The sequence below is a fragment of the Mus pahari genome, chromosome 2 (genome assembly GCF_900095145.1).
Source record: "Mus pahari chromosome 2, PAHARI_EIJ_v1.1, whole genome shotgun sequence".
In the NCBI taxonomy this organism is placed as follows: Eukaryota; Metazoa; Chordata; class Mammalia; order Rodentia; family Muridae; genus Mus; species Mus pahari.
Window position 1 is genome coordinate 16,268,220 of NC_034591.1, and position 12,487 is coordinate 16,280,706.

Below are 12,487 nucleotides of genomic sequence, written 5' to 3' on the forward strand. Positions count from 1 at the left end.
TTTTCTCTCAGCCTTTTTATACCATCTTAGACAACAATTCTTTATAAAATTCCCTCACAGGTAAAATGTTACACAAAAGGGAGTTACATACAGAAGGATGTCAATAGTAAGTTTAAAGCAGTGGTTCATTCTATAAGCTCATTATAAGTTCAAAGCAACAGTTTCACATGGCCTTGCTTTATCACATCTGTGACTTCATCCTTGGACCTGACCTAGAATGAGTGTTTTTCCTAGATCACAAGTCTGTCCCAAGCCTATCCTCTTCCTAGTACTATTTATGAAAGTTCATTGTTTTCCTTATTATGCAGTCTTTACTTACTATGAAGAGGAGGCACATTCTATTCTCTCTCTCTCTCTCTCTTTTTTTTTTTTTTTTTTTTTTGGTTTCTCGAGACAGGGTTTCTCTGTATAGCCCTAGAACTCACTTTGTAGACCAGGCTGGCCTCGAACTCAGAAATCCGCCTGCCTCTGCCTCTCAAGTGCTGGGATTAAAGGCGTGCACCACCATGCCTGGCTACATTCTATTCTTGATTCTAACATTATCACATCTTCCTGGTAAAACAATTAAAACCATCTCCTTAAACTTTCTTCATAAAATTATTTGAATCAAATCAGGAATGCTATAGTGTCATTAATTCATCTAAACAGCATTATTTCATGCAAGTTCATCTTCATGTGGATCTGCAGGAAATTTGCCCAATAGGGTAGTCTGATGCCCAGGAATCATTGGGTTATGTAATAGTGGAAGGAAAGGCATATCAACATTGAAAAGCAATTCTAGGACAAAGTCTTTGGGACTGTGCCTCTCCAGAGTGCACCCCTCGAAGCCATATTTGCTTGCCATAGCTTTTCTATCTTTTTGGGGGGGGGCACTTTTTGGAGACAGGGTTTCTCTGTATAGCCCTGGCTGTCCTGGAACTCACTTTGTAGACCAGGCTGGCCTCAAACTCAGAAATCTGCCTGCCTCTGCCTCCCAAGTGCTGGGATTAAAGGCGTGCGCCATCGCGCCCGGCACCATAGCTTTTCTTAAGTGGCTTCTGTCAAGAATGCCCCCCAAAGTCTCATATATTTAAATGATGAGTCACCAGGGAGTGTAACTATTTGAAAAGAATTAGAAGGATTAGGATGTGTGACCTTGTTGGAGGAAGTGTGTCACTAGAGGTAGGACTGGAGGTTCCAAAAACCACACACAGTGTTTCTCTCTGTTTGTTGCCTGTATATTAGAATGAAGCTCTCAGCTATAGCTCCACGCCATGAGTGACACCATGCTCCCATCATAATGACAATAGACTAACCCTCTGTAACTGTAAAGCAAGCCCTAACTAAATGCTTTCTTTCACAAGAGTTGCCTTGATAGTGGTGTCTCTTCACAGCAATAGAACAGAGACTAAGACACTCTTCATGGCTTCCTCAGCCAGCTTTCTTATAAAACCAGGACCAACATCCCAGGGCTGGCAGCATACAATGAGCTGGGCTCTCCCACATCCATCTCTAATTAAGAAAATGCCCTATAGGCTTGCCTATAGCCAGATCTTATGGAAACATTTTCTTAGCTAAGATTCCCTCTTCTAGAAGACAAATTGAGTCAAACTGACATAAAACCAGCTAGCATACCACCTAAGCCCACTGCCTGCCAAGACTGTACAACGCTGGGGAGGAACCGGTACCTATACTGTTCTGGGTAGACTTGTGATCCAAAACCAGGACTATATAGCAAGGACTACAGTGGCTTTAACCAGTACAGAAGTCAACAGGCTGGGTGGTTTTCCTTCCCCTGGCACCTGTAGATAGAGATGCCCTATCTACAGGAAGGCCTGAAGATGAGAGCCACAAGGACCTGGCCAGTATTAGGTTTATCCAGACTGTTGCAAGGAAAGGAGCTTTGCTTACTACTATGTCTCACATCCAGAAAATAGTCCATGTGCTTTGCTTGATGTTGGTGAAGACAGTTTCAACTTAGCAATTTTAAGGATGCTGAGCTGGGTTACACCTGAGTCTCAGCCCAAGGATGTGCAGTATCAGGGATATGCTAAAGCTCATGGTGTAGCTGATACAAGCACATACGTGAGCCAGCAGGTGCAGGACCCTGTCTGCTACCTAGGGAGGTCCAGAGCCTTGGCTTGGCCATGGCTGGCCTACCAAGTGTTACTCTCTAAGTGCACAGCTTCAGAGAACTTCTCCATCTCTGGAGGATGCTTTTGCCGAGGTTCATTTCAAGGCTGGAAATGGAGAAGGGGAAACCTACAGTTGGCCCCACTGTCACTAAAGTCACCCGGGCTGGGGGGATATAAATAATGTTTATTCCTTTTCCTTAGGACCCAACAACAAACTGAGGCACAATTCCTCCAAACCCCACTCTGAGGATCCAGTGAGTTTATTGGGCTTCCTTACATAGGTGAGGGGGCTACTTACAGGAATGTGGGTACTCCTCCTCTACCCCTGCAACAGGATACACCCAAAAAGCCTTTACCCAGCAGGGATGCGGGCATCCTCATAGCTACATAGATAGAGACTATCAGTAGGTCTTCCCCAGCCTATATACTCCAGCTACTTAAGGATGAGTTGTTTCTAACAGGAATTAGGGAACAGATGAACAATCAGATAAGGGTCCCCTGACTCTTTCCACTCACCCATGAAGGAAGTGTATACAGTCAAGAAGCCCAGCAGGGGTGGTACAGCTGTGTACCAAGAGAGCAATTACTTGACCTAGAGGACAGTCACTTATAACACCCACCAACACACAAGTGTCTATCAAATGCTAGGGCAGTTGAGAAACTCTGTAGGTGAGCCCTGTCCTGGGTATCAGGTCTCCAGCCTTAGAGTGGCGGGTCTCACTATGATAGACCTCGCATTGTCCTCTGAAAAGCCCTGCTGCACAGCCCTAACTTGATGGGGGAGTGGTTGCACTCACCCCGCAGCCTGTCTGCAAGAACTATCTGGGCATTAAGAGCTATGGGGTGTTGCCTAACTCTTGGCTTGCACAGAGGCAGACTTTTAATTCTAAGTAAGGCATGTACGTTAGTTATCCTCTGTCTTCTGCCAAAGAGGGCGGTATCTCCCTATATGCTGAGCTGCTTGAGGCTGGGGTGGGGGAGGGGATGCTTAGGGGGAGGCTACGTGGGCAGCTGTGCCTTCCTGCTTTCGGTGCCCCTTTTGTTTTGTTATCCTGAAAGTTGGCGCCATGCTCTCAGACCTGGCTTCCCCAGCACTTGTGATGGTACTCTGTAGTTTGAGGGATGTCTGACTTGGTTTGTCTGTGGGGAGACCATGCCTAGAGATCTTACTCGGCTGCCATCATGCTCTCTCTTCCCTGACATTGCATTCATGTTCTCTAAAGACATCTTTTCATGTCAGTAACACACACTTAAGGACTTTAAAAATAACGCCTACGATTGATCTTCTAATAATCTGACATGGAGGACAGAGAGAGATAAACTAACAGGACGGGTACTGGGACATTGAGTAGGACATTCTCTGACTTTCCTGTCATGCTTCAACTCTCCCATCTGCCATCAGGAGACCTTTTTAAAGTATGCTTCTCTTGTAGTTAGTAGGCCCATACAGATCTGTTCTTTCCTGAGGGATGGTCATTGAGTTTGTAGGGTTAGAGTTCTCCTCACAGAGGTTGAGTTTCTCATTTGGGGCTGTACAGATAAACTGTCTTATGAAACCAATTTCAGGTTTTTAAGAGCACCTTTCTGCCCTCCCCAGTTCCCTATGTCAACTCTTCTAAATGACAAGACATATTTATAGTTTATAAACGGGCAGATATAGCCAGCCCTGCTGTGCAGAACTGAGTAATAAGACTGTAAAGTCCGGCAAAGCAACATTAATGTGGGAAACTGTAATGGTTTGTGATCTTCAAAATTTTGTGAAATCATTAAACGCCTCTTTTCTGGCCATTATAGCTAGACAGAAAATTATAGGAATAGAAATTGCTTTTAAATAAAGATAGTATTAGTATACTGATTTGAAATGTCAAATACAGAGGAGTAGTGTTTCATTCTTCAACGTTGTTATTTTAACTGTTTTTCTCTGAGTGTGAAGGCATGAATTAATCTGTATCCAGCCTAGCCCCAGCTCTCTAAATAAGGAACCCAGAGCACCTGGAGATCCACATCTTCCTATCTAAGCTTAGGTATTTTCCTCAGTGTTGTTGCAAGGCCAAACCTCATAGCTACTTATTTTTTTTCCAACTTATACAGTATGTGTTCTATACCTTGGCAAATACCATGCTCCTTTTAAGGTCTGAATCTGCTTCCATCATTTTATCCTTTGCACTTTAATATCAAACAACAAACCCAAATCTAAAAATCTTTAAAATTAAAATCTAAAATTAAATCTAAAAATTAAAATCTAAAAGCTTTAGATTTGAATTGTTGATGCCTCTTAGAATTCTCCCCAATAGTTTAAAGATTCCCTAGGGACTTCTATAAGCACTGGCACAACCTGATCTTTTGTCTTCTATGATCCTTATACTAGCCACGAAGTTTACTCTCTCCTCATCATCAGTGTTTCTCAAACATGTTAGCATATGTACAGCAGGGTTTTTTTTTTCAATCAAAATAACATTGAAAGCAAACTTGCTCTAGAGAGAAAAGATGGAAATGGAGGACCCAGAATCCTATCTCCTGCACCTCATTCTTAATCCCTGAGATCGTCCCCAAACATCTCCAAGAGCATAGCTTGCAGATATCTGCACTCTTCAGTAGATCAAAACTCTGTGGCTGATAGAGTGTTCTTAATCTATACGCCATATTGCACATCAATCCCTATCAGATGCATGGGGTCTAGCCCATGTACTAGAGCCTCCAGGTAATCCCAGACTTTGTAGAACCCTCTACACACAGCCCTCTACATGGGTTTCTCTGTTGCAGAACACTGAGGACCCAAGGTTAACCCATAACCTATCCTGTGTTCCTGAGGTTCAGAACCCATTTTGAATATGACCTTGGTTACAATTTTCAATGCCTGTCTTAGGGTTTTATCATTGTGAAGAGACACCAGGACCAAGGCAAGTCTTATTAAAAGAAAACATTTAATTAGGGCAGGCTTTTAGTTTCAGAGGTTTAGTTCATTATCATCATGGTAAGAAATATGGCAGCATCCAGGCAGGCATGGTGCTGGAGAAAGAGTTGAGAGTTCTACATCTTGATCAAAGGCAGCAGAAGAGGACTGTGTGTCACACTGGGTGTAGCTTGAGTATAGCAGACCTCAAAGCCAGCCCCAACAGTGACACACTTCCTCCAACAAAGCCACACCTATTCCAACAAGGCCACATCTCCTAATCTGCCACTTCCTATGGGTCAAGCATTCAAACACAAGAGTCTCTGGGGGCCACACCTATTCAAATCACCACACTCCACTCCCTGGCCTCCATAGGCTTGTAGCCATAACATAATACAAAATGCATTTAATACAACTTCAAAAGTCCTCATAGTCTTTAAAGGTTGCAAGCTTGTTTAAAAGTTCAACATTCAAAGTCTCTTTTGAGATTCATGTAATCTCTTAACTGTAATTCTCTGTAAAGCCAAATTAAAAAAAAAAAAAAAAGATCACATACTTCCAACATATAATGGCACAGGACATACATTACTATTCCAAAATGTGGGAAGGGAGCATAATGAGGAAATTCAGGACCAAAGCAAGACAGAAAACCAGCTGGGCAAACACCAAATTCTGCATCTCCATGTCTGATGCCAAAATGCTCTTCAAGTCTCAACTTCTTTCATTTTTTTGTTGACTACAACACACTTCTTTCTCATGGGATGGTTCTACTCCCTGTTAGCAGTTTTTCTCTGTGGGTACCTGGCATCTCTAACACTGAAAGACCAGGAAAAATTCAGACCCCCTAGCACCAAGGATGTAGGTTAGCCGGTTCAATGACTCTGTTCCAGAAACTGGCCGACCACAAAAGTTAGATTAAAATCTTGAGGACAATCTTGAGAAGGAGGGAGTTTCCCCTTGTGACTTTTAGTACCCCCTTGTGATTTTTCACTGGTATTTTCAGCATTTTCCAATAACACCCTCCCTACCCCCTTGGGTTGTGGTTTTTTCCTTTAAAGACCCCCTTTCCCAGCTCCTCGGGGTCCACGGTCCTCCACCCCTGCATGGTGTACAACTGTGGGCCCCAGAGTGCACCTGGAATAAAAAGTCCTCTTGCGGTTTGCATCAAGGCCGTTTCTTGTGAGTGATTTAGGGTGTCACCTCTCCTGAGTCAGAACATGGGGAAGTCCTCACTTTGTGGGTCTTTCGACACCTTGGGATCTCCAAGGCAATCTAGGCTTCACTTTCACAATTTCACACAATTCCTCTCTGGGCCTCCATGCAGGGACACCCCTGACATATGCCTGCCTCAGGGGCTTTCCTTAGTCACAAAGGGAGATTCCATAATCCCTTTCTTCTGTCCTTGATTCTAAAGCCAGAATCATGTGGCTGAAGCTGCCACGCTCTGCTGCTTGCTGGCTTTCTGGGTCTGGAATGAACGTGACCCCTCATTCAATTACATTTTCATCAGCTTTCTGTTTTCAATGGTTTCTTTCACTGCCTAAGCTTGACTGTCCTAGAACTTGCTCTGTAGACCAGGTTGACCTTGAACTCAGATATCTGCCTACTTCTGTCTCCTGCATGCTGGGATAAAAGGTATATACTGTCAAGCCTGGTCCTAAGTCATTCTCCAATTCCTTTTCACAAGATGAACGCTTAGCTGGGTAGGATCTTGCCCTGAGGTCATTACTCCCCAATTCCATTGAATATCTTTAATCTTTTCATGTCTTTGAACACGGGATTTAACTACATTCTACTTCCTGGTGCCCCTTTGATCCTTGAACCATACATTTTGTATCTTGTACTCCTTCCTTAGCTTGCTCCTTTTCAACAAAACACTCTATATAAGAATTAACATTAGTTACCACATGACAGAGTCTATACTAGGATATTTTGAGATGTCCTTTGTCAATGCAATTAATGCAAAACTCTTCACTTTAACCTCAGGCAAACTTTTTAGACAAGGACAAAAAACACCCAAATTCTTTGCCAAAATATCACAAGAACAGTCTTTAGGCCACATATTAACATCCTTTTCCTCTGATGGAAAGGCCAGGCCTCCACAATTCAAATCACCCTCAGCACCACTGTCTTCCCTGTTTCTACTAGGCCAGCCCATTAGGCATTGCTTAAAGCATTCCACTGTTTTCTTAACACAAAGCTCCAAAATTCATACTCCTCCAAACAAAAGCATGGCCAGGTCTATCACAGCAATGTCCCAGTCCCTGGTACTAACTTCTCTTTTAGTTAGGATTTTATCATTGTGAAGAGATACCATGACCAAGACAACTCTTATGCATAAAACATTTCATTGGTAATGGCTTACAGTTTCAGAGGTTTCATCCATTATCATCATGATAGGAAGTATGGCAGCATCCAGGCAGACATGGTGCTGGAGTGGGAGCTAAGAGTTCTACACATGAGTCTATAGGAGCCAAACCTACTCAAAGCACCATAGTGTCTAACTTTACTGAGGGTCCCCCAAGTTTTGCTTGGACTTACACAGACCACATTCCTGGATCACCACATCACACACTGTTCTAATCATATCTAATTTTTGTTGATATTTCTTTCTCCATGTGCTTTTGCCAACACACACACACACACACACACACACACACACACACACACACAAACACTGTTCTAAAATTCTCCATCTCCTGTATTTACTCCCTTGTTCTCTTTAAAGGATCAAAACCTGCTGCCAGAGGTTCCTCCTTTTAGGAATAACTGGCCTTAAGTTCAGTTTCATTAACCTTTGGTCTTATCTTTACAAGCATGCCTTCTTTTGTCCTTGGTCAACACAGGCAGACAGTGGAGGGTGGAAACAAAAGGAAGTAACTAGGAAGAAAAGAAAGTGCCCTGCTTTAAAGGTTCTCAAGCTTTTGTTTTGTTTTTGAGAGAGGATCTTGCCAAATAGCCCCAGTTGACCTCAGTCTCTCCAACCTCCTGCATCAGCCTCCTGGGTGCTGGGACTACAGGATGTGCTATTAAACCCAGATTTTATAATGTTATTTCTGCACGTGAGAGGAAGAGAAGAAGAAAAGCAGGCAGAAATAGAAATGCGGGGGTGGGGGTGGGGGGATCTGGCTACTCCTTAGAAATATGGGGTGTTTGGCTCTGTGTCATGTTCTCTCACTTTCCTCCGTGGCCTTAATTCAAAAAAAATTTGACTTCACTCCCTGCACCCAAATAAAACCTAAAACTCTGTTTGAGCATTTCCATCAGAACTTAAGGTGAGTTTGAGAATGCATGATTAATTACCAGCTGGTCATCCAGTCCAAAAAGTTCGTCCAAGTAAGTTTCAGACAATCTTCGAACTCTTGGCTTCAGTGATGGATGGATGCACATGTCCCTTTAATAAAATTACAAAGCAAGATGAAGATGGATCAATGCATATGTTTCTTTAATGAAATCACAAAGGAAGGTCAAGACTAATTCCGTTTCAAAGTAATTCTATATGGAGTCACTGATACTCTGGAAAGTTGGGGGAGGGGTGGTAAATTTCCCCTGAGGAGGCTGGTCAGAATCACCTTCCGATGGTGTGCTACCCTTTTCTCATTCTCGCCTTGAAACACTCTGTCCTAGAACCAACAAATGGGAGCTCACTGTGTTTCTCCCACTGTCAATCAGTGAGCATATTGTTCACATTAAATCTTGGGGACCTAACAGCTTACGGATGGATTCCTTAACAAGCTCCAGGTTTGAAAGATTCATTGGCAAGACCTTATCTTTGTCTTTGTCTCCAAATATTTCCCTATCATTCTTCAAAACAATGCTTACCAAAGAAGGTTTTCCAGACCTCTTTTAATGATAGTTAGGATCATGTGCTCTAAATATTTCAGTGGGTCCTCAGGACATGTCACAAGTAAACCACATAACAGCGCCTGGTAAAGGGAACAATAAGAAGATGGAGTCAGTGCCTTTGTATCCACACATCATGTGTATGTATGTATGTATGCATGTATGTATGTATGTATGTATGTTTTACTCAAGTATCTCTTCCTATTTACTGTGTTGGCATACTGCTATAGTCAAATCAAAATTCAGGACATTTTGCCTCTGTCTAAAAACTCCTACAGATGACACAATAGAAGTCGCTACACAGTTTTTGTATTAGGTAAGAAATGGTTTATACAAATCTGAAGATAATTACAATGCTTATATCCAGGGCTTCTATCCTTGTTAAGAATGAAGAGCTGGGCAGTGGTCGGTGCACATCTTTAATCCCAATACTTGAGAGTCAGAGACAGGCAGATTTCCAAGAGTTTGAGGCCAAGCTAGTCTATAGGAGTCTAGGACAGCCAGGGCTGCACAGAGAAACCCTGTCTAAAAACAAAACAAAAAAGACCCCAAACAATACAAAAGAAAAAGGAACCATTTTTTTAAGTGAAAAAAATTCCTCAAGCCAAAACATAAAATGACTGATAAAATCCATAGTCAAAATCTACTGTTGGAAAAAAGTATGGCCCTCACCCCTTATCAAGGAAACTTCTCTTTGCAACAGATGTAGACCACTACAGAAAGCCACAATCAATCAATCTCAGAGCTGTAGAGCCCAGTCCCAAATGGATGCAGCTACTAAGGGGACAGTGCAGAAGAGGAGCAAAAAGACGGTAAAAGCCAAAGGGTCAGGAAGCTTGCTGTGAGAGTGTGTCTCCTAGTAACATCAGAAACTACACCCATCAATCTCACCAATGTGACTGTCCAATCATGCCTCCCTTCGCACCCCCCCCCCCCACACACACACACTTAATGTACAGCCAGTTAGAACCGACCAGTAGGATAAAGGCAAATGTCTCATACTTAAACACTGATCCTGATCGCTCCTTACTGCCTGCTGGAAATAAGATGATACTATATTCCCGAGACTACTGAAAACAGCTTTTAATGCACACTTCAGCATGGGAGGCCAAAAGAGCCACCCAGTAGTGTGGGAACTACAAAGGGGGCCCTGGGGAAGAGGGGGAGGAGAAAGACCCACACCCTACCAGAGTTTTGCCTATTCTCTGGTCTGTCAGGCATGGAAGAGCTGCCATACACTTTCCACTCAGCCCTAGGTGGGCATTCAAGCCTCTCACCCACTCTTCAGGGGGTGGCCAAGGAGCAGCCCTACCTGGGAACCCCGGAGCACACACTTTCCACTCAGCCCTAGGTGGGCATTCAAGCCTCTCACCCACTCTTCAGGGGGTGGCCAAGGGGCAGCCCTACCTGGGAACCCCGGAGCTACTTTGCTAAAGCCACCAGAGTTATAGGAGAGAGGGATGAAGGAAGAGGTTCCCAATACTGATGAGAGTGCAGCAGATCTTGATGAGCAGAAACTCTCTGTGGTTTTAGAGCTTTATTGTAGAAAGGCAGGGGGAAAGAGAGAAGGGGAAGAGAGAGAGAGAGGGAGAGAGAGAGAAAGAGAGAGAGAGAAGAGAGAAGGCTAGAGAGAAAGAGAGTAAGAGGGAGAGAGGAGAGGAGAGGAGAGGAGAGGAGAGAAAGAGAAAGGAAAGAGGAGAGAGGAGGGAGAGAAGTAAGAGAGCAAGCAGGGGCTGAACAGCCCTTTTTATGGTCTTTACTGTTGCTAGGTAACTGGGGAGGAGTTTAGCCTGAAGGTCAGAAGCTTGGGACATTGCCTACGTGACTACTGACCATGCTTCTCTTATGGGGGCTGTGGGGGCAGTAACAGGCAGGAGTCAGAGTTCCAGGAGCATGAGGGAATGCCTACTATGCCATGTAGGTGAATTATGACTTCAGGGTTCAGACCTCAGCTTGACTGGAGACCAGCCTGTCTGTGCATAGCCCAATATCCCACACAGCAGCACCTCTTAATAGCCTCTTATTATTTCTTTTCCTGTGGCAGGAACATGCGTCCTCCCCAAACTCCAGAGACAGAGGAAGGGTATGGAGCTGAACAGAGGGTTTAAAAAAAAAAAAACAACCAAACACTGAAATGAGAGATGGCTTGGCAGTTAAGGGCACCTCCACTGCTCTGTAGAGGATCCAGGTTTGGTTCCTAGCCCTCATGGCAACTTAGGACTGTTGGCATCTCTAGTTCCAGAGGATATAGCCCACTTTTATGGCCTTGGTAGGCTCCAGGCATGTATGATGTGCACATCCATACATTCAGGTAAAACACCCATACACACACACACACACACAAACTTTTTTTTTTTTTTTTTTTAAGAAAATAGGCCCCTTAGATTCCTGGAGCAGTCCCTCTCCAGTCTCTCTCAGGAGAAGCTCAGCTACATGAAGGCTAAATATGGTTGCATAAGACACCCTTGGTTCACTCGAGGTTCTAACCAGAGCAATTAGACAGCAAAAAAAGTTAAAAGGGAAACAAATTGGGAAGGAAGAAATCAATATATCACTATTTGCAGATGATAAGATAGTATACATAAGTGATCCCAAAAATTCTACCAGAGAGCTCCTACAGCTGATAAACAACTTCAACAAAGNGGCTGGATATAAAATTAACTCTAACAAATCAGTAGCCTTCCTATACTCAAAGAATAAATGGGCTGAGAAAGAAATTAAGGAAGCTTCACCCTTCACAATAGTCACTAATATAAAATATCTTGGTGTGACTCTAACCAAGCAAGTGAAAGATCTGTATGACAAAAACTTCAAGTCCCTGAAGAAAGAAATTGAAGACCTCAGAAGATAGAAAGATCTCCCATGCTCATGGATTGGCAGGATTAATATAGTAAAAATGGCCATCTTACCAAAAGCAATCTACAGATTCAATGCAATTCCCATCAAAATTCCAACCCAGCCGGGCGTGGTGGCTCAAGCCTTTGATCCCAGCACTTGGGAGGCAGAGGCAGGCAGATTTCTGAGTTCGAGGCCAGCCTGGTCTACAAAGTGAGTTCCAGGACAGCCAAGGCTATACAGAGAAACCCTGTCTCAAAAAAAAAAATATTCCAACATAATTCTTTATAGAGTTAAAGAGAAATTCTCAAATTCATTTGGAATAACAAAAAAAACAGGATAGCCAAAACGATTCTCAACAATAAAAGAAATTCTGGGAGAATCACCATTCCTGACCTCAAGCTATACTACAGAGCAAAAGTGATAAAAAACAAACAAACAAAAAACCAAACCTCGTGGTATTGGAAGGAGACAGGCAGGTAGATCAATGGAACAGAATTGAAGACCCAGAAATGAACCCACACACCTATGGTCACTTGATCTTTGACAAAAAAGCTAAAATCATCCAGTGGAAAAAAAGATAGCATTTTCAACAAATGGTGCTGGTTCAACTGTCGGTCAGCATTCAAAAGAATGCAAATCAGCCGGGTGTGGTGGCGCACACCTTTAATCCCAGAACTCGGGAGGCAGAGGCAAGTGGATTTCTGTGAGTTCAGGCCAGCCTGGTCTACAAAGTTAGTTCCAGGACAGCCAGGGCTACACAGAGAAACCCTGTCTTGAAAAACCAAAAAAAAAAAAAAAA

The 12,487-nt window shown here is 43.3% G+C and overlaps 1 protein-coding gene across 2 annotated transcripts in view; it reads right to left on the reverse strand.

Annotated features, from left to right (window-relative positions):
- Positions 1-12,487, reverse strand: part of Fbxl13 (F-box and leucine rich repeat protein 13) — a 173,101-nt gene that overhangs the window by 147,335 nt on the left and 13,279 nt on the right. For both annotated transcript variants that reach the window (XM_021190074.1, XM_021190073.1), the window contains exons 2-3: positions 8,830-8,933; positions 8,311-8,401 (exon numbers count right to left, since the gene is read on the reverse strand). In XM_021190074.1, coding sequence (XP_021045733.1) covers positions 8,311-8,401; positions 8,830-8,933 — 195 coding nt within the window. The remainder of the gene's footprint in view (positions 1-8,310; positions 8,402-8,829; positions 8,934-12,487) is intronic.